Here is a 22,601-nt window from a genome sequence, read left to right on the forward strand (position 1 = left end):
ACCTCAGCAATGTGTGTTTTCCTTATTCTAGAAAGGTGTTAGATGGTAGCAGTAACTTCAGGCAGAATGGACATATGACTCCATGAGAGTTTGGACTCTGCTTCATATTTATTTATTATAATTCATATGAAAAATGGCACATGGAGCAGGTAGACATTCAACTACACACACACACACACACACACACACACACAGCTGATCATACAGACACACACACACAGCTGATCATACAGACATTGTGCTTGAAATCCGTGATACACACAGTCAGATTAGTCCGCTTTGGGACATTTATGCACTTCTGCAATTTCATGAACTGGCACTTAGGGCTGAGTTGTGTGTACAGAACCAGTTCTTAAGCAAGAGGGATTCCAGAATCCAAAAGGCCCCTTTAAGACTAGCCACCCAATGTTGTGACTTTGTAGGTATTTTTCTAACCTGCTGAGGTGAAAAGAATTGACTCAAAATGTCGGAAATACCCTGAAACCTTCCAACAAAACTCCAGTCTACCTTCAGTTTGCACAGAGGGACACACACACACACACACACACTTCTTTCACAGGAGGGAGGCTTAGTGAAGGGGAACAGTTTGACTGCATTATTAACTCTGCCGTCTTCAGAAGGCTGCCGATCACAGCTACACAGGGAGAAAACACGGCACTCCTGTTCAGTCTCACACCTCCTTTCACCTTTCGGGAACATTTATTTCCAAATCCTTGTGTGAGTGTTTGTGTATTTTCTTGTGTGAGGGTGTGTGTATTTCTGCTCAGGGCAGTGGTGTGTGTGTGTGTGTGTGTGGTGGGTGGGGGTAGAGCGTCACAGTCTGTGTCCTATGTTCACTTCATTGGACTTTAACCGGTCTACAGGGAGAGAGGGACTGCTTTTCACATCCCACCACCTGCATTTCCCATTACACACCACATATACTCATATACACATATCCTCACACACGTACACTCATAGTACATCTGTTAACATACAGCCATTCAGCACCACATATTGCTCACGCACACACAGCACATACTGTACAAATGAAGAGTTTCATTCCAAAACGCTAACCATTTTCAGAAATGTTAGTAAATGAGCTTTTATTGTTGAAAGAAATGTTTTCCCTATCTAATCATGGCATGGGCTTGTTCAATGACGGATGTGTTTCAAATCTATTACTTCATGGTTTCATTTCAGAGACAAATAATCATGTTTTTTTTGCAAAATGCTATATATCCACCTCACTCTGAGAGAGATAAGTAGTACTGCTAGTTTTTACACAGTCACATATTACAAAGAAGTAGTAATTATACATTTGTGACATCAATATAAAAAAAATACAAAAGATATCAATACGGTAATATGGCATCTGTATGTAAAACATTTACATTTGACATTTTAGTAATTTAGCTGATGCTCTTATCCAGAGAGACTTACAGTTACAGTGCATTCATCTTTAGATAGCAAGGTGAGACAACCACATCAGTCAAATAAACAGTACACCAACATTCCATTCCAGCCAAACAATGGATACATAGCATTTTATTTTATTTTTTTACATTTTCATATACATCTAAAATCTATTAATACAAAAAAATCTGAAAACAGTAATATTTTACACACACATTAAGGTACCCATAAACTATCATTTCTGATTTAAAAAAAAAACACGTGAAAAATTGGTTGATATAGCGTTTTGGAAATAAACTCTTCATATATTCACAATTCACATACAGTACACACACTGGACACAGCACCTCACAACCTGTACTGTACATACACACATTCCCTCATTTACACATACAACAAATACTACATGGACAAACTTCAAGATGTTAAACCCATGTACGTGCAGTGCCTTGCGAAAGTATTCATCCCCCTTGGCGTTTTTCCTATTTTGTTGTATTACAACCTGTAATTTAAATTAGATTTTTATTTGGATTTTATGTAATGGACATACACAAATTTGGTCCAAATTGATGAAGTGAAATGAAAAATAAAACTTGTTTAAAAAAATTCTAAAAAATACAAATGGAGAAGTGGTGCTATGAAGCCCCTACATAAGATCTGGTGCAACCAATTACCTTCAGAAGTCACATAATTAGTTAGATTGCACACAGGTGGACTTTAAGTGTCACATGATCTGTTCCATGATCTCAATATACACTGCTCAAAAAAATAAAGGGAACACTTACATTAACTCCAAGTCAATCACACTTCTGTGAATCAAACTGTCCACTTAGGAAGCAACACTGATTGACAATAAATTTCACATGCTGTTGTGCAAATGCAATAGACAACAGGTTGAAATTATAGGCAATTAGCAAGACACCCCCAATAAAGGAGTGGTTCTGCAGGTGGGGACCACAGACCACTTCTCAGTTCCTATGCTTCCTGGCTGATGTTTTGGTCACTTTTGAATGCTGGCGGTGCTTTCACTCTAGTGGTAGCATGAGACGGAGTCTACAACCCACACAAGTGGCTCAGGTAGTGCAGCTCATCCAGGATGGCACATCAATGCGAGCTGTGGCAAGAAGGTTTGCTGTGTCTGTCAGCGTAGTGTCCAGAGCATGGAGGCGCTACCAGGAGACAGGCCAGTACATCAGGAGACGTGGAGGAGGCCGTAGGAGGGCAACAACCCAGCAGCAGGACCGCTACCTCCGCCTTTGTGCAAGGAGGAGCAGGAGGAGCACTGCCAGAGCCCTGCAAAATGACCTCCAGCAGGCCACAAATGTGCATGTGTCTGCTCAAACGGTCAGAAACAGACTCCATGAGGGTGGTATGAGGGCCCGACGTCCACAGGTGGGGGTTGTGCTTACAGCCCAACACCGTGCAGGACGTTTGGCATTTGCCAGAGAACACCAAGATTGACAAATTCGCCACTGGCGCCCTGTGCTCTTCACAGATGAAAGCAGGTTCACACTGAGCACATGTGACAGAGTCTGGTGACGCCGTGGAGAACGTTCTGCTGCCTGCAACATCCTCCAGCATGACCGGTTTGGCAGTGGGTCAGTCATGGTGTGGGGTGGCATTTCTTTGGGGGGCCGCACAGCCCTCCATGTGCTCGCCAGTGGTAGCCTGACTGCCATTAGGTACCGAGATGAGATCCTCAGACCCCTTGTGAGACCATATGCTGGTGCGGTTGGCCCTGGGTTCCTCCTAATGCAAGACAATGCTAGACCTCATGTGGCTGGAGTGTGTCAGCAGTTCCTGCAAGAGGAAGGCATTGATGCTATGGACTGGCCCGCCCGTTCCCCAGACCTGAATCCAATTGAGCACATCTGGGACATCATGTCTCGCTCCATCCACCAACGCCACGTTGCACCACAGACTGTCCAGGAGTTGGCGGATGCTTTAGTCCAGGTCTGGGAGGAGATCCCCAGGAGACCATCCGCCACCCCATCAGGAGCATGCCCAGGCGTTGTAGGGAGGTCATACAGGCACGTGGAGGCCACACACACTACTGAGCCTCATTTTGACTTGTTTTAAGGACATTACATCAAAGTTGGATCAGCCTGTAGTGTGGTTTTTCACTTTAATTTTGAGTGTGACTCCAAATCCAGACCTCCATGGGTTGATAAATTAGATTTCCATTGATTCTTTTTGTGTGATTTTGTTGTCAGCACATTCAACTATGTAAAGAAAAAAGTATTTAATAAGATGATTTCTTTCATTCATATCTAGGATGTGTTGTTTAAGTGTTCCCTTTATGTTTTTGAGCAGTATATATATATATATATATATACTGTATACTGTTATATATATATATGCCTGTTCTGAAAGGCCCCTGTCTGCAACACCACTAAGCAAGGGGCACCACCAAGCAAGCGGCACCATGAAGCCCAAGGAGCTCTCCAAACAGGTCAGGGACAAAGTTGTGGAGAAGTACAGATCAGGGTTGGGTTATAAAAATATATACGAAACTTTGAACATCCCACAGAGCACCATTAAATCCATTATTAAAAAATGGAAAGAATATGGCACCACAACAGACCTGCCAAGAGAGGGCCGCCCACCAGAACTCACCGACCAGGCAAGGAGGGAATTAATCAGAGAGGCAACAAAGATACCAACGATAACTCTGAAGGAGCTGTAAAGCTCCACAGCGGAGATTGGAGTATCTGTCCATAGGACCACTTTAAGCCGTACACTCCACAGAGCTGGGCTTTACGGAAGAGTGACCAGAAAAAAGCCATTGCTTAAAGAAAAAAATAAGCAAACGCGTTTGGTGTTCGCCAAAAGGCATGTGGGAGACTCCCCAAACATATGGAAGAAGGTACTCTGGTCAGATGAGACTAAAATTGAGCTTTTAGGCCGTCAAGGAAAACGCTATGTCTGGCGCAAATCCAACACCTCGCATCACCCTGAGAACACCATCCATGCTGTGGGGATGTTTTTCATCGGCAGGGACTGGGAAACTGGTTAGAATTGATCGAATGATGGATGGCGCTAAATACAGGGGAATTCTTGAAGGAAACCTGTTTCAGTCTTCCAGAGATTTGAGACTGGGACGGAGTTTCACCTTCCATTAGGACAATGACCCTGAGCATACTGCTAAAGCAACACTTGAGTGTTTAAGGGGAAACATTTAAATGTCTTGGAATGGCCTAGTCAAAGCCCAGACGTCAATCCAATTGAGAATCTGTGGTATGACTTAAAGATTGCTGTCCACCAGCGGAACCCATCCAACTAGAAGGAGCTGGAGCAGTTTTGCCTTGAAGAATTGTCTAAAGTCCCAGTGACTAGATGTGCCAAGCTTATAGAGACATACCCCAAGAGACTTGCAGCTGTAATTGCTGCAAAAGGTGGCTCTACAAAGTATTGACTTTGGGGGGGTGAATAGTTATGCACGCTCAAGTTTTCAGTTTTTTTGTTTTATTTCTTGTTTGTTTCACAAGAAAAAAATATTTTGCATCTTCAAAGTGGTAGACATGTTGTGTAAATCAAATGATACAAACCTCCCAAAAATCTATTTTAATTCCAGGTTGTAAGGCAACAAAATAGGAAAAATGCCAAGAGGGTGAATACTTTCGCAAGCCACTGTATGCTGAGAGCCGTTGGCCATGGTGAGTAGTATGACCCCTCTATTTGATTGTGTTTTCTTGAATGAGGACATCCAAACAGATGTACCCCTTTCTTGTCCTCGCATACTCCATCTTGGGGTGAGGTTGACTCAGTCAGAATGATTACCCTGAGGCAACGTAATATCACACACATCCCACTGGGCACAGAAGTCAATTCAACGTCTATTCCACGTTGGTTCAACGTCATTTAATTGAAATAATGTGGAAACATTGTTGATTCAACCAGTGTGTGCCCAGTGGGATCTAGGACAGACACACACGCAACACACTGTGGCTGGTTAGGCACAGATCCCAGCTTGGGTTTTACGAGTCCTCTGTGTGAGCCAGAGTCCATATCATTCTCTCTCCAAGCTGGCGAGCTCCCAATGTCCCCATAAGGTTTCTCACGCAATCTCCGTAAGGTTTTCTGGCAGAGTTCCACAAAGTCCTCTCACGGTCTGTTACACACAGTCACCAAAATGGCCCCTTCCTCAAACTGTTACTGGAGGGTACTTCTGCTCACTGGTGACACTGGCCACACTGGTGGGTGGGGGGTAGGGGGACTGCAGCTGTCTGTAGCCCCCCTGGGTGGGGTCCAGGTAGACCCCCTGGGGCGGGGACATGTGGTGGGTGGCGTAGCCGATGTACTGGGGGTGGATGAACTGTCCCTGGTGGGGCATGATCTGGGTGGCTTGCTGGCAGTTGAGCACGGAGAAGTTGGTGGGCATGTTGACGAAAACACTGGCGTCTGGAGGGAGACAGCAGGAGGCCTGGGTGCGCATCATGGGCTGGGGGGCCGGGCGAGGCGCCTGGGCAGGAGGGGCAGAGGAACTGGATGATGTGGCTGTGCTTGATTGGCGGGAGGAGGAACCGCGAGACGTGCCCACACTGGCCATCATGGGAATGGTCTCAAGGAGACGGCCGCCACCAGACCCGCCTCCTCCCCCGCCCCCTGATGACAGTTCCTGTTTGGGGCGGAGACAGCGGCAGCAGCACACGGCAACGACGGAACCCACCAGGACGAAGGCCACGAATACAGAGCCCACGATCAGGAAGGGAACGTAGATGGGTACTGAAGAGAGAGAGAGAGAGAGGTATTGTCAGTGATCTGATGATAACACATGGATTTTCAACAAAAAACGGGTCTGTTCTCTTTTTCTCATGATCAAATATACAGTATGACAGGAATGACAGTATGATAGGAATCAAGCAGCAGGCTCATTCCCTCTATAACAAGTAGAGCAGAGCGAGGACAGAACTTCCTCAGACCATAACCACTTACGCCCTCAGAGAAAACAAACTGAACACAGTACAACAGCATCATGATGAAGTGGTTTATTTCTGCCATCAAGACATTTGACATGATTTTGGAAAATACACTCGTTGTTTGAATGAGTAAAGTTGAAAGACTACAAGTCAACCACCATGAGTCAACCACCATGAGTCAACCACAGTCAACCACCATGAGGCAACCACCATGAGGCAACCACCATGAGTCAACCACCATGAGTCAACCACCATGAGTCAACCTCCATGAGTCAACCACCATGAGTCAACCACCATGAGTCAACCACCATGAGTCAACCACCATGAGTCAACCACCATGAGTCAACCACAGTCAACCACCATGAGGCAACCACCATGAGTCAACCACCATGAGTCAACCTCCATGAGTCAACCACCATGAGTCAACCACCATGAGTCAACCACCATGAGTCAACCACCATGAGGCAACCACCATGAGGCAACCACCATGAGTCAACCACCATGAGTCAACCACCATGAGTCAACCACCATGAGTCAACCACCATGAGTCAACCACCATGAGTCAACCACCATGAGTCAACCACCATGAGTCAACCACCATGAGTCAACCACCATGAGGCAACCACCATGAGGCAACCACCATGAGTCAACCACCATGAGTCAACCACCATGAGTCAACCTCCATGAGTCAACCACCATGAGTCAACCACCATGAGTCAACCACCATGAGGCAACCACCATGAGGCAACCACCATGAGTCAACCACCATGAGTCAACCACCATGAGTCAACCACCATGAGTCAACCACAGTCAACCACCATGAGGCAACCACCATGAGTCAACCACCATGAGTCAACCACCATGAGTCAACCACCATGAGTCAACCACCATGAGTCAACCACCATGAGGCAACCACCATGAGGCAACCACCATGAGTCAACCACCATGAGTCAACCACCATGAGTCAACCTCCATGAGTCAACCACCATGAGTCAACCACCATGAGTCAACCACCATGAGTCAACCACCATGAGTCAACCTCCATGAGTCAACCTCCATGAGTCAACCACCATGAGTCAACCTCCATGAGTCAACCTCCATGAGTCAACCTCCATGAGTCAACCTCCATGAGTCAACCACCATGAGTCAACCTCCATGAGTCAACCTCCATGAGTCAACCACCATGAGTCAACCTCCATGAGTCAACCTCCATGAGTCAACCACCATGAGTCAACCACCATGAGTCAACCACCATGAGTCAACCACCATGAGTCAACCACCATGAGTCAACCACCATGAGTCAACCACCATGAGTCAACCACCATGAGTCAACCTCCATGAGTCAACCAGGTTGTCTAGAGTTTAAACCAAGAGCTTTTACAGTCACATGTTTCAACCTTGCCCACAAACCCAAATCTCCCACGTGAGTGAAGGAGAGGTGGAGTGAGACAACGAGACAAAAGAGAAAAGATGGAGAGACAAAAGGAGAGGAAGAAAGGGATAGACAGAGGTGGACTAGTGGCGTGTCCCCAGGGGGCCCCAGGCCCTCATTAGTACTTATCAACTTTGTTTTCATCTGTTATAATCCTGCACGCCCAGCTGTGACCCCTCCCCCACCGACCCTGCACCCCGGGGGGGGGGGGGGGGGGTGTGTGTGTGTGTGTGTGTGTGTGTGTGTGTGTGTGTGTGTGTGTGTGTGTTTGATCTGTGTTTATGTCTGTGTGAGGGGGGATTCTGTCTCATACCAAAGTTCTGCAGACAGAATTTGTTATGTGGGTACTCCTGCCCTTTTCCCATATATAAATCCACATCACGCCAGGCCCTTCAAGACAAAATAGTCACTTAAACTGTATAGAGGCAGCATTAAGACATATTGAGAGTGGCATTAACGGTGGCTGGTTTGGAGAAGTGAAACAGGCCACATTACAGGCCTAATTCCATCCATATTTTCAGTATTATAAAGACCAACCTTGCAGTGGAGCTCTAATGTACACTACATCTATCTTTCTGTAACTGTGTTTAATATAACCCCTGTGACTCTGGACATGAAACAGTGTGTTAGATCTGCATGATTCTGTGATAATTAGCATATAATTTACCCCTCAAAGTACCATAACAGAGTACACAGCTGTTTTTCTACCATGTGTCTACTGTAAATCAGCTCCAGGAAGTACAGTAATCACATTATGAGCATTAGACCGTCTTCCTGTTGTAGTGATTGAAGATGACTTGCTAATCAAGCAGTAGGCTAACTCTCTTACAGAGTGAGGTAGATAATGGCAGTGTAGCCTACTACAGTTTAAACAAGGAGGTTCATACTAAATGTTTATGTTTTTTTGGGAGGTAACTTTTGACCCAACAGTGAGCACTCATGGGGAATGTTGGCAGCAATGGGCCGAGAGGTGTTACACACACACACACACACACACACATCCCTTTGGAGCACAATGAGGAACCTGTTATATTACAACTGATTTCATGCGTTGTATTGTTCCTCTGGTGAAGTAGCTCATTTTCCAGTTTGAATATTCCAGTGTTATGGAGTGTAACCCTGAGAACGGCAGTGACTCCGTTGCTCTGTTGTTTTCTTTTTCTGTCTGTCTGTCTGTCTGTCTGTCTGTCTGTCTGTCTGTCTGTCTGTCTGTCTGTCTGTCTGTCTGTCTGTCTGTCTGTCTGTCTGTCTGTCTGTCTGTCTGTCTGTCTGTCTGTCTGTCTGTCTGTCTGTCTGTCTGTCTCTCTGTCAGTCTCTCTTTCTCGTAGCAACATCAAAAGCATTTCTAAGGACCTTTATAGAACTCTAAAGTCTGAAGCTATAGGCACTCCCCACTGGTCACAGACGTCAATTCAACATCTATTCCACGTTGGTTCAACATAATTTATTTGAAATTACTCCGAAACAACGTTGATTCAACCAGTGTGTGCCCAGTCGGCCAATAGATTACTGTAATTCTGGGACAACAGACCAACTGGAAAGTGACTTCACTGACATTTTCAACCTCTCCCTGACCGAGTCTGTAATGTTTCAAGCAGACCACCATAGTCCCTGTGCCCAAAACAGCGAAGGGAACCTGACTAAATGTTTGTTTGGTAATGCCACTGTCAGCCAGAGAAATATGCTGAGAAGGATTATCACCACAGTAAGCAAGGTACTTGGAGTCAAACAGACAGGCCTGGATGAGGTCTTTAAGGTCAGGGCCCTCCACAAGGCTCACAAAATCATTTTAGACCCAAGCCACCCCCTGTACCCGGACATTGATCTACTCCCCTCTGAGCGCAGGTATAGGGCATCCCTCGGTAGGAAAAACAGAACTAGACAATCATTTGTGCCAGGTGTGATATCCCTCCAAAATGCTTGGGGCTAATGTTCCTATTCACCCAGTAAGGCCAGCAGGCTAATGTTCCTATTCACCCAGTAAGGCCAGCAGGCGTATGTTCCTATCGACCCAGTAAGGCCAGCAGGCTAATGTTCCTATCGACCCAGTAAGGCCAGCAGGCTAATGTTCCTATCGACCCAGTAAGGCCAGCAGGCTAATGTTCCTATTTACCCAGTAAGGCCAGCAGGCTAATGTTCCTATCGACCCAGTAAGGCCAGCAGGCTAATGTTCCTATCGACCCAGTAAGGCCAGCAGGCTAATGTTCCTATCGACCCAGTAAGGCCAGCAGGCTAATGTTCCTATTTACCCAGTAAGGCCAGCAGGCTAATGTTCCTATCGACCCAGTAAGGCCAGCAGGCTAATGTTCCTATCGACCCAGTAAGGCCAGCAGGCTAATGTTCCTATCGACCCAGTAAGGCCAGCAGGCTAATGTTCCTATCGACCCAGTAAGGCCAGCAGGCTAATGTTCCTATCAACCCAGTAAGGCCAGCAGGCTAATGTTCCTATCAACCCAGTAAGGCCAGCAGGCTAGACTCTCTTTAATGGTATGTACAGTTGAAGTCGGAAGTTTACATACACTTAGGTTGGAGTCATTAAAACTTGTTTTTCAACCACTCCACAAATTTCTTGTTAACAAACTATAGTTTTGGCAAGTTGGTTAGGACATCTACTTTGCGCATGACACAATACATTTTTCCAACGATTGTTTACAGACAGATTATTTCACTTATAATTCACTGTATCACAATTCCAGTGGGTCAGAAGTTTACATACACCAAGTTGACTGTGCCTTTAAACAGCTTGGAAAATTCCAGAAAATTATGTCATGGCTTTAGAAGCTTACGATAGGCTAATTGACATAATTTAAGTCAATTGGAAGTGTACCTGTGGATGTATTTCAAGGCATGCCTTCAAACTCAGTGCCTCTTTGCTTGACATCATGGGAAAATCTAAAGAAATCAGCCAAGACCTCAGAAAAAGTTTTGTAGACCTCCACAAGTCTGGTTCATCCTTGGGAGCAATTTCTAAACGCCTGAAGGTACCACGTTCATCTGTACAAACAATAGTACGCAAGCATAAACACCATGGGACCACGCAGCCGTTATACCGTTCAGGAAGGAGACACGTTCTGTATCCTAGAGATTAACGTACTTTGGTGCGAAAAGTGCAAATCAACGGCAAAGGACCTTTTTTTTTTTTACCTTTATTTAACTAGGCAAGTCAGTTATGAACAAATTCTTATTTTCAATGATGGCCTAGGAACAGTAGGTTAAACTGCCTTGTTCAGGGGCAGAACAACAGATTTTTACCTTGTCAGCTCGGGGATTCAATCTTGCAACCTTTCGGTTACTAGTCCAACGATCTAAACACTAGGCCACTAGGCTACCTGCCACCCCTTGTGAAGATGCTGGAGGAAGCAGGTACAAAAGTATCTATATCCACAGTAAAACAAGTCCTATATCGACATAACCTGAAAGGCCGCTCAGCAAGGAAGAAGCCACTGCTCCAAAACCACGATAAAAAAAGCCAGACTACGGTTTGCAACTGCACATGGGGACAAAGATCGTACTTTTTTTGAGAAATGTCCTCTGGTCTGATGAAATAAAAATAGAACTGTTTGGCCATAGTGACCATCGTTATGTTTGGAGGAAAAAGGTGGAGGCTTGCAAGCCGGAGAACACCATCCCAACCGTGAAGCACGGGCGTGACAGCATCATGTTGTGGGTGTACTTTGTTGCAGGAGGGACTGGTGCACTTCACAAAATAGATGGCATCATGAGGTAGGAAAATTGTGGATATACTGAACCAACATCTCAAGACATCTGTCAGGAAGTTAAAGCTTGGTCGCAAACGGATCTTCCAAATGGACAATGACCCCAAGCATACTTCCAAAGTTGTGGCAAAATGGCTTAATGACAACAAAGTCGAGGTATTGGAGTGGCCATCACGAAGCCCTGACCTCAATCCTATAGAAAATGTGTGGGCAGAACTGAAAAAGCGTGTGTGAGCAAGGAGGCCTACAAACTTGACTCAATTACAACAGCTCTGTCAGGAGGAATGGGCCAAAATTCGCTCAACTTATTGTGGGAAGCTTGTGGAAGGCTACCCGAAACGTTTTAACCAAGTTAAACAATTTAAAGGCAATGCTACGAAATACCAATTGAGTGTATGTAAACTTCTGACCCACTGGGAATGTGATGAAAGAAATAAAAGCTGAAAGAAATAATTCTCTCTACTATTATTCTGACATTTCACATTCTTAAAATGAGGTGGTGATCCTAACTGACCTAAAACAGGGAATTTTTCCTTGGATTAAATGTCAGGAATTGTGAAAAACTGAGTTTAAATGTATTTGGATAAGGTGGATGTAAACTTTCAACTGTAACTGTTATGAAAGTTGTACTGTCCATTTGTTTTGTATTTTAAGGGTCCTTTAAACGTGTACATGACACTGTAACAACATTTCCCCATGGGGACAATAGAGTCAGTAAAGTAAATTACTACCACCCATGGCACTCACGTCAATAGCCATGAAGTGCTTTGAAAGGCTGGTCATGACTCACATTAACACCATCATCCCAGAAACACTAGACCCACTCCAATTCGCATACCCCCCTCACAGATCCACAGATGACGAAATCTCAATCGCACTCCACACTGCCCTTTCCCACCTGGACAAAAAGAACAGCTATGTGAGAATGCTGTTCATTGACTACAGCTCAGTGTTCAACACCATAGTGCCAAGAAAGCTCATCACTAAGCTAAGGACTCTGGGAGTAAACACCTTCCTCTGTAACTGGATCCTGAACTTCCTGACGGGCCGTGCTCAGTCCCCTCCTGTACTCCCTGTTCACCCACGTTTGCGTGGCCGAGCACGATTCCAACACCATCATTAAGTTTGCTGACAACACAACAGTGGTAGGCCTGATCACCGACAACGATGAGACGGCCTATAGGGAGGAGGTCAGAGACCTGGCTGTGTGGTGCCAGAACAACAACCTCTCCCTCAATGTGAGCAAGACAAAGGAGCTGATCGTGGACTACAGGAAAAGGAGGGCCGAACAGGCCCCCATTAACATTGATGGGGCTTAAGTTCTACAGCTGCACCATCGAGAGTATCCTGACCTGTTGCATCACCGCCTGGTATGGCAACTGCCCGGCATCCGACCGTAAGACGCTACAGAGGGTAGTGCATATGGCCCAGTACATCACTGGGGCCAAGCTTCCTGCCATCCAGGACCTATATACTAGGCGGTGTCAGAGGAAGGCCCCAAAAATTGTCAAAAACTCCAGTCACCCAATTCATAGACGGCAAGCGGTACCGGAGCGCCAAGTCTAGGTCCAAAATTCTCCTTAACAGCTTCTACCCCCAAGCCATAAGACTGCTGAACAATTAATCAATTGGCCTCCCGGACTGTTTACATTGACCCCCCCCCCCCCCCCCCCCCGCTACTCACTGTTTATTATCTATGCATAGTCACTTTACCCCTACCTACATGTACAAATTACCTCGACTAACCTGTATATAGCCTCGTTATTGTAATTTTATTTTTTACTTTTTATTTTATTTTTTACTTTATTTTATTGAATAAAAATTTCCTTAACTCTATTTCTTGAACTGCATTATTGGTTAAGGGCTTGTAAGTCTACACCTGTTGTATTCTGCGCATGTGACAAATAAAATGTTATTTGATTTGAACAGATCCTAGATTAGATTTAGTCAAGATAGATTACAGAAGTGGTTGAAGCTGAGACACTACGACATCAATAACCTGAGACCATGACCTATTTCCTACTGAACAGCAACAGTGTCAGTTTAAATATCTCGCAGCCAGATAATCCCAGGGGTACTCTCCTTTTCTGAATCCCACACATGTTCCTTAATGTTGAATGTTAGGCTTTGTTTGTTGTTGTTAATGCATATATAATATCCTCCTCGGGGTTATTCATTGACGTGGCTGTGTGTATCTTTGCTTCATGATTAATAGGTTGCCCTGTAGATGAACAATGTATAAAATGTACAAACGGTGCCTTGCACGACAAAATACTTCCTTTTTGGCTCTTGGCAGAAAAACCCTCCATACTTTTAGTTATTTTGGCCGCTGTCCACTGTATGAAAATGTAAATAGCTCTTTCTGGAGTGATAAAGGCTGATTGTTTCAACAAATGCCAAGAGAGAAGCATACTGTTGGTTACTCTACAAGAAAGGCATGCACTGTTGATGCACATGTTTAATATCTGGACTAAGTCTAGCCAACTATTTTTTTATTTAAAAAATTACCATTGCAAGATTTTGGAGTCATAGTAAATGTGCCTCTCATTTTGCATAATTCAATTATGTAATTTCTATTTTCTTCCTATAGACTCTGATGTTAAGAAAAAGATGGAAACATTTTGGAAACAACAGATTAAGACCTAATAACAGTTTAGACCTTTAAGTTTTTCAGCAAATCTACTTTCAATTCAAATGATGAAGAGTTATGACCTCTGTCCCTCCAATCACACCCAATTATTTATAGTAATTTAATACTAAACCTGAGATCAGGTTACAATGTGACATTATTAGGGGCTTCCGTTCCGTGGCAATGGGTTATATGGACACCCTAGACATCCGCAACATAAAAAGGCCAGCCCGCAGAAAATCATGTGAAGGTTACCAGACAAACAGACGTCACTTTAGCTCAGCAAACTTCAGGAACACTCATGGGATCCCCACTCTCGAGGTGTTCTGGATGGAAATCAACACGCAAGCGCGGGGAAATGATCCATATCGCGATCTGTTTTTATGAACAGAGCTGTCAGCGCCGTTGCGAACCACTGCCCTAAAGATCCGGTCAAGTCCAAACATGATCCTCATGGGGACAGAGCTCCTGCTCTGCATTCCCTGCGGCGCGCGCTTTTGTTAGAGCTAGAACAAACACAGCTATTTAAAACGCAACGCAGCACAATTTGCCATTTGTGAGTGAGTGGGCAGTTAGTTGACTTTCTGGTGTCCACTGTCTCTGTAGCCTAAATACTCATGCAACCCTCACCTGCCACGTTGCATGCGCGAGCATTGAAACATACATTTACACATCACATTTACACTTTAGTCAGTTAGCAGATGCTCTTATCCTGAGCCATTTACAGGAGCAATTAGGGTTAAGGGCCTTGCTCAAGGGAACATGGACGTGCATGAACCACCTTCTGCTGAAGCTAAGTGCTAAAATAGATGGCGGCAGGTAGTCTAGTGGTTAGAATGTTGGGCCAGTAACTGAAAGGTAACTAGTTTGAATACCCAATCCAACAAGGTGCATAATCTGCCAATGTGCCCTTCAGCAAGGCACTTAACCCTAATTTCCCCCAGGGGTGCTGTACTACTATGGCTGACCTTGTAAAACAACACATTTCACTGTACCTATCATACTACTATGGCTGACCCTGTAAAACAACACATTTCACTGTACCTATCATACTACTATGGCTGACCCTGTAAAACAACACATTTCACTGTACCTATCATACTACTATGGCTGACCCTGAAAAACAACACATTTCACTGTACCTATCATACTACTATGGCTGACCCTGAAAAACAACACATTTCACTGTACCTATCATACTACTATGGCCGACCCTATAAAACAACACATTTCACTGTACCTATCATACTACTATGGCTGACCCTATAAAACAACACATTTCACTGTACCTATCATACTACTATGGCTGACCCTGTAAAACAACCCATTTCACTGTACCTATCTGTTCTATGTGACAATAAAACATATATTATTGTATTTGACTAAATCAACATGTTCAGATTGTGGCTGGTGTAACCATGCTGTGAGACTACCATCATTGAAGTCCTTTGTGTTGACAAGGGGCACAAGGGGCATTGCACAAAACAAAGTAGTCATCTCTAACCAATCAGAGTATCAAAGCCAATGAAGAATTTTCAAACTCCTGTTTTACACAAGTGTGTTCTGGCTCTGGCCCAACCCATCGGTTCCTTGACCAATCAGACTGCCCCGAATGTGTTCACGTTTGGTGAAGCGTTGGGGGTACTCAGATCCAGACTCGTTACAGAGAAGAAACTAATGTCCGTGGGCGTGGCGTAGCGTTTGGCCGGAGTAGGGAGTCTGGGTAACCAGGCAAACTCCTCTGCAGCTGTCGCTGCCAACTGAAGCGGGATATCGGCCTATTGCATCTATTTAAGCGATTGTAAAGATCCCAGATAGAGATAGTGTTTGGAAAAACTACAACATACTCAAATGTTTGAAATAATGAAGAACCCCATACCTCCAACTTAAATTAGACCTGTGTCATTTGTTGTAGTCCTGGGCCAGTGTAGCCTAACCTTTAAACTTAGGCAATTAGGCCCACTCTTTCTGCCTCACTCTCAACTACTTGGAAATGCAATATTGCTGGTGTATAACAATTAAGTTATACAATTTAAACTAGGTCAGTATTAAATCTAGTTTATAAAATACATTATAATTTTGAGCAGACAATGAGAGCTTTGCAGCCTTAAGGCAGAGCGTTTGGCAGGCACACAGCTGCTATGGCCCCTAAAGCTGACCGTGCTGGGCCAGACAGAGAGACAGAGTTCTTACCTGCGCCCGTATCCTTGTTCTCCTTGCTGTTGGTGCCCGGTTCCTGGGCTTGCTTGTCGTTTTCACAAGTCCCCTGGTCCAGCCGTGCTTCAGTGCTGGAGCAGCAGTACCGGAGCTCGCATTTCCCGCAGCAGATGATGGCATCCTCACCATCGAACTTCTCCGGGCACTGGAAGCCCTCTCTCCAGGTGCCCTGGGTGTCATGCCAACCGTGACAGTACTCTCCACTCGCCTTAACGTCAATAATAACCAGGAGTAGAGTTACAACCACGATGACAGACATTGGGAGACCTCGGCCACCCCACATCCCGACCCCGGTACCCGTGTGGGCGCGCTATAAGAGACTGAGGGTTTATTTCTCTTTCTCTACGGCTCGAACCTGGTTAACGGAGTGATACGGTGGATGGATGAAATTAAAGAAAGAGTGGCGACAAAGTGGAGACAAAACAAAACGTCTTTGAAACTGTCATTTGACAGTTGAATTCCGTGCATAGCCTAATTCAATAGATCCACACGTTTGTCACCAAAGCGCCCCTTTTCAAAGTATCCACTGTCCGAAGTTTATCACAAGATTCCAAGTAGTTTATTTACGATTTTTGGGAAAATAAACTATGATACCCAGAACATAAATACATTTGACACCAATCTTATAAATAGCCTATTTTTTCATAGAGCTTATTTCACTCTCCATTCCACGGCTCAGCTCTGCGAGTCCCAGGAAACATCAATCCAGGCTGAACGGAATCCCTCTGGCACGGAAGCGAGGCTGTCCATGTTCTCCTGAAAATGCACTTCTCGGATGACTTTCCCCCAAATAGCAGCGAAACCAACACTGGCTTTACATGTAATCCATACCGCCCTGCGAGTGTTCTCACGAAATCTTCCTCTGTCCAGTCCACCAGCCCAGCAAGTTGTGTTTCTCCTCTTCTAATGCATGTCGATCAACTCCTCCAAACGTTTCTACAGTAGACTAACATATAGAAAAGTAGACCATGAGACTAAATTCGAACAGAGCATGTTATTCACGGTTTCTTGGGGATAGTCTACGTCAGAAAGATCCGTGCAAGACATGTCAATTTTGCACCCATTCATACAGTATTGCCTCCCAGTCCGAGTCCATCTAGGTCGAGAGCGCTTCGAATCAGCGTGTCCAGTTTCAATGAAAGGTGGGCAACAGTTAAACTTCCGCTTGCGCATTGGTCACTGACATGTTCCTAGACTTCTCAGTGCTCAGCCAGCCAGCCAGCCAGTTGTCAGTGTGAACAAGTGTCACTGCGCTCAGTTCTGAAGAGCCCCTCCGCTTTCCGAGGGTAGCCCCCGTGCGGTGTTGGGTGTGGTTACCCCCTTGGGACCCCTGCGCGCACAATGGAAGGCCTGATTGTTGAATGGAGTGCACGTATTGACTGCTGGCCGAGAGTAGCTCTCACTCATACATTATCACCTTAAATTGACTTGTGTGCATAAAAACTATGGCCAAGACACACACACACACACACACGCACACATGGTTGGATGTTAATAGGCCTTATCAAGTGAATACCATTACCTACCTACTTATCTTATTGCATGCTCAGTGTTCATGTCATGGTAATAAGGTGTATTCTACTAGAGCTAGAAAATTACAAAAGTAGTTATGGTATAGGCCTCGTTATGCTATGTGTACAGTGACGGAAAAAGTACCCAATTAAAGATAACTTAATAGAAAATGAACAGGCAAAAGTAAAAGTCACCCAGTAAAATACTACTTGAGTAAAAGTCTAAAAGTATCTGGTTTTAAATATACTTAAGTATCAAAAGTAAATGTATTTGCTAAAATATACACAAGTATCCAAATTAAAAGTATAAATAATTTAAAATGCCCTATTATAAGCAACCCAGATGGCAAGATTGTGATGTTTTTCTAATTTACGGATCACCTGGGCCAAACTCCAACACTCAGACATCTTTACAAAGGAAGCATTTGTGTTTAGGGGGTCCACAAGATCAGAGGCAGTAGGGATGACCAAGGATAATCTCTTGATAACTGTGTGAATTGGACCATTTTACTGTCCTGCTTTCAGTAATGAGTGCTTTTGTCTGTCAGGGAAAATGTATGGAGTAAAAAGTACATTATTTTCTTTAGGAATGTAGTGGAGTAAAAGTAAAAGTTGTCAAAAATATAAATAGAAAAGTACAGTACAGATACCCCCCAAAAAACGACTTAAGTAGTACTTTAAAGTATTTTTACACCACTGTATGAGTAGGTCTACTGTTCAATCATCGAGCACATTTGAAACATTAGTGAAGTTGAAAATCATTCGTTAGATGACATTGCCACCTGGTGGTTATAAATATTAGTACACATGATAGTATAAAATTGTTTTCCATAATTTATACAAATTATGCTAATTATTTACATTGTTTATGTTTTTATTTGGGGACGTGATGAATAGTTGGCCTATGTTTCAGGTCATTTTGTTTTCACTATTCAGCCCTGTCTGAAGCACCCACTAGTTACACTACACCCCTTACTTGTGGCTATGTTGAAGACTACATTTCCCATCATGCTCTACTGTCAAATAGCGTCCTTGGTAACTAGGAAGGGAAGTTATTTTACCTAGAAGCGCGCAACTGTTGGATACACAGCGCAGCACAACAGCTCCCCCCTGCCAGAACACCCCCCCCCCCCCTCGCGTGAACGCGCACGCACTAAATTCTTCATTGCCGCGACTTGCTTGCGAGTTGAGATTTCTGATCACGTTAGGCTGCGTTTCATTTTATTTTTAATGTCGGTTTGATCGCGGGGGAGGCACTAGTAATGTCTGCACTTTTCGGTTTGGCTATTTGTTTTAAGTGTATTAGTCTATAAATAAATCTCTTTGTCAAAATGAGTAATTGCTTGCCTACATTTTCACCTTCCTCTATGTTTAATATAACACACATACATTAATTATTCATTTCGGTTGCCTATTCTGACGTGAAGTTTGTTCTATAGAAAGTATTTGACTCTGATGTACTCTGGGCGAAAAAGAAAGTTCAAACATATAAGTCAACATGAGTGCATATCCATAATCACAGTACACTCTTAAACTAATATATTTTTTAAAATGTATAATAATATAATAAACAAAATTATGACTGAATGTGCCTCCATGTAGAATCCCCTCCCCAATAGGTCCATTCGCCCTCAATAGCACACCCCCAGCACCTCCAACATCCCCATCAACCCCCCTCAACCACAAAACACAATAATGATAATAATAATAGAAGTTAAAATTTAAAAATATATACCAAGATATATATACACATACACACACACATGTACAGTAAATACAGTTGAAGTCAGAAGTTTACATACACTTATGTTGGAGTCATTAAAACTCATTTTTAAACCACTCCAAAATTTCTTTTCAACAAACTATAGTTTTGGCAAGTCGGTTAGGACATCTACTTTGTGCATGACACAAGTAATTTTTCCAACAATTGTTTACAGACAGATTATTTCACTTATAATTCACTGTATCACAATTCCAGTGGGTCAGAAGTTTACATACACTAAGTTGACTGTGCCTTTAACCAGCTTGGAAAATTCCAGAAAATGATGTCATGGCTTTAGAAGCGTATGATAGGCTAATTGACATACTTTGAGTCAGTTGGGGGTGTACCTGTGGATGTATTTCAAGGCCTACCTTCAAACTCAGTGCCTCTTTGCTTGACATCATGGGAAAATCAAAAGAAATCAGCCAAGACCTCAGAAAAATAATTGTAGACCTCCACAAGTCTGGTTCATCCTTGGGAGCAATTTCCAAACACCTGAAGGTACCACGTTCATCTGTACAAACAATAGTACGCAAGTATAAACACCATGGGACCACGCAGCTGTCATACCGTTCAGGAAGAAGACGCGTTCTGTGTCCTAGAGATGAACGTACTTTGGTGCGAAAAATGCAAATCAATCCCAGAACAACAGCAAAGGACCTTTTTAAAAAAAATGTTTTACCTTTACTTAACTAGGCAAGTCAGTTATGAACAAATTCTTATTTTCAATGACGGCCTAGGAACAGTGGGTTAACTGCCTTATTCAGGGGCAGAACGACAGATTTTTTCCTTGTCAGCTCGAGGATTCGATCTTGCAACCTTTCGGTTACTAGTCCAACGCGCTAAACACTAGGCCACTAGGCTACCTGCCACCCATTGTGAAGATGCTGGAGGAAGCAGGTACAAAAGTATCTATATCCACAGTAAAACGAGTCCTATATCGACATAACCTGAAAGGCCGCTCAGCAAGGAAGAAGCCACTGCTCCAAAACCTCCATAAAAAAGCCAGACTATGGTTTGCAACTGCACATGGGGACAAAGATCGTACTTTTTTGAGAAATGTCCTCTGGTCTGACGAAACAAAAATAGAACTGTTTGTCCATAATGACCATCGTTATGTTTGGAGGAAAAGGGGGGAGGCTTGCAAGTCGAAGAACACCATCCCAACTGTGAAGCACGGGGGTGGCAACATCATGTTGTGGGGGTGCTTTGCTGCAGGAGGGACTGGTACACTTCACAAAATAGATGGCATCATGAGGTAGGAAAATTGTGGATATATTGAAGCAACATCTCAAGACATCTGTCAGGAAGTTAAAGCTTGGTCACAAATGGATCTTCCAAATGGACAATGACCCCAAGCATACTTCCAAAGTTGTGGCAAAATGGCTTAAGGACAACAAAGTCAAGGTATTGGAGTGGCCATCACAAAGCCCTGACCTCTATCCTATAGAACATTTGTGGGCAGAACTGAAAAAGCGTGCGCGAGCAAGGAGGCCTACAAACCTGACTCAGTTACACCAGCTGTCAGGAGGAATGGGACAAAATTCACCCAACTTATTGTGGGAAGCTTGTGGAAGGCTACCCGAAACGTTTGACTCAAGTTAAACAATTTAAAGGCAATGCTACCAAATACCAATTGAGTGTATGTAAACTTCTGACCCACTGGGAATGTGATGAAAGAAATAAAAGCTGAAATAAATCATTCTCTCTAGTATTATTCTGACATTTCACATTCTTAAAATAAAGTGGTGATCTTAACTGATCTAAGACAGAGAATATTTACTAGGATTAAATGTCAGGAATTGTGAAACACTGAGTTTAAATGTACTTGGCTAAGGTGTATGTAAACTTCCGACTTCAACTGTATACATAAACATATTCACAGGACAGTCAACTTATCTCTTATCTCTTTTCCTACATCAGATATACCTACATTTCCACCTGGATGACAGCACATAATCAGCAAGACGGAGATGCTCTTCATCCAACGGAATGCCTGCCCATTCTCAGATGTTAGATAATCTGAGATGATCACGTCATTTACATTCCAGCCCTTGTCAGCTCCAGATTTGACTACTTCAACTCACACCCTGCTGGAATCCCTGCCTTCTCAGATTCCCCTCTGTTATTAATCTCTATATTGTAATCAATAAAGTGTTTCAAAATGCTGTACTTTTATTAACATGTAATGTTCAGATCATTCCATGCTCTACTAACTGTGGCTCAGTTAGTAGAGCATGGTGTTTGCAACGCCAGGGTTGTGGGCTCGATTCCCACGAAGGGCCAGTAAAACAAAAAAATGCGTGAAATTAAATGTATGAAATGTATACATTCACTACTGTAAGTCGCTCTGGATAAGAGTGTCTGCTAAATGACTTAAATGTAAATGTAATATCTCCAGATGGGTGTGTGGTGCCCTTCCTCGCCCATGCCAACAAGATGTTACTTCTTGTGGGGTCTTTGCCTTGAAAGTAAGTAATGTACAATTAACCTACTGAAAGTATACTGACTGAAAGGCTAAACAGAACTGTCAAATTATATTATTGCTGTGTTGTTGTATACTTGCGAATTAGAATCTTAAGTGTAACATAAATCTGTTGGGGAAAACTGAAATGCCCATCAAATTATTTTCCAAGGTTGCGGAATGTGTTCTGAAGGAGAAGTCAATTGTCTTTTCAAATACGGACAAAGATGTCATGAGAGAAGAAATAGCAGTCACTCTCCTCAAACACTGCTATGTTCAATTTGTAATTTAATATAATTGTAGATAAAAAAAAACATTTATATGGATCTTTCAAGGTTAACTTTGCTCCCACTTCTGACTAGATGGCCACTAAAACACATCTATTTAAATAATTATGTTACAAGAAACCTATACCATTCCCTTGTTCCCTGTTTGCTCAGAAAAATACATGTAAAGATGTATAGACTACTTGACATTATGTTTTGCTAGATGACCTGAGCCAACTGCGCCACTTCTGTGGGGTGGTGGACAATAATGAGGAAGACACTAACTAGGT

General features: G+C 43.6%; 1 protein-coding gene across 1 annotated transcript; it reads right to left on the bottom strand.

The window, feature by feature from the left end:
* Window positions 1-96: 96 nt before the first annotated feature.
* Window positions 97-17,574, bottom strand: LOC106590441 (protein shisa-2). Its single transcript, XM_014181489.3, has 2 exons — window positions 16,285-17,574; window positions 97-6,120 (listed from the first exon to the last, which is right to left on the bottom strand). Exons 1-2 carry the CDS (start codon window positions 16,589-16,591, stop codon window positions 5,540-5,542), a joined length of 888 nt encoding a protein of 295 aa, XP_014036964.1. The 5' UTR covers window positions 16,592-17,574; the 3' UTR covers window positions 97-5,539.
* Between the last annotated feature and the right edge of the window lie 5,027 nt (window positions 17,575-22,601).

This window comes from Salmo salar, chromosome 29 (assembly GCF_965601325.2).
Source record: "Salmo salar chromosome 29, fSalSal1, whole genome shotgun sequence".
Classification (NCBI taxonomy): domain Eukaryota; kingdom Metazoa; phylum Chordata; class Actinopteri; order Salmoniformes; family Salmonidae; genus Salmo; species Salmo salar.

Excerpts from the sequence above, each read along its gene's own strand:
- LOC106590441 (XM_014181489.3), bottom strand. The coding sequence starts at position 16,591 with ATGTGGGGTGGCCGAGGTCTCCCAATGTCTGTCATCGTGGTTGTAACT. Across the intron at positions 6,121-16,284 it reads GAACAAGGATACGGGCGCAG|TACCCATCTACGTTCCCTTC; the intron begins GTAAGAACTCTG and ends CTCTCTCTTCAG.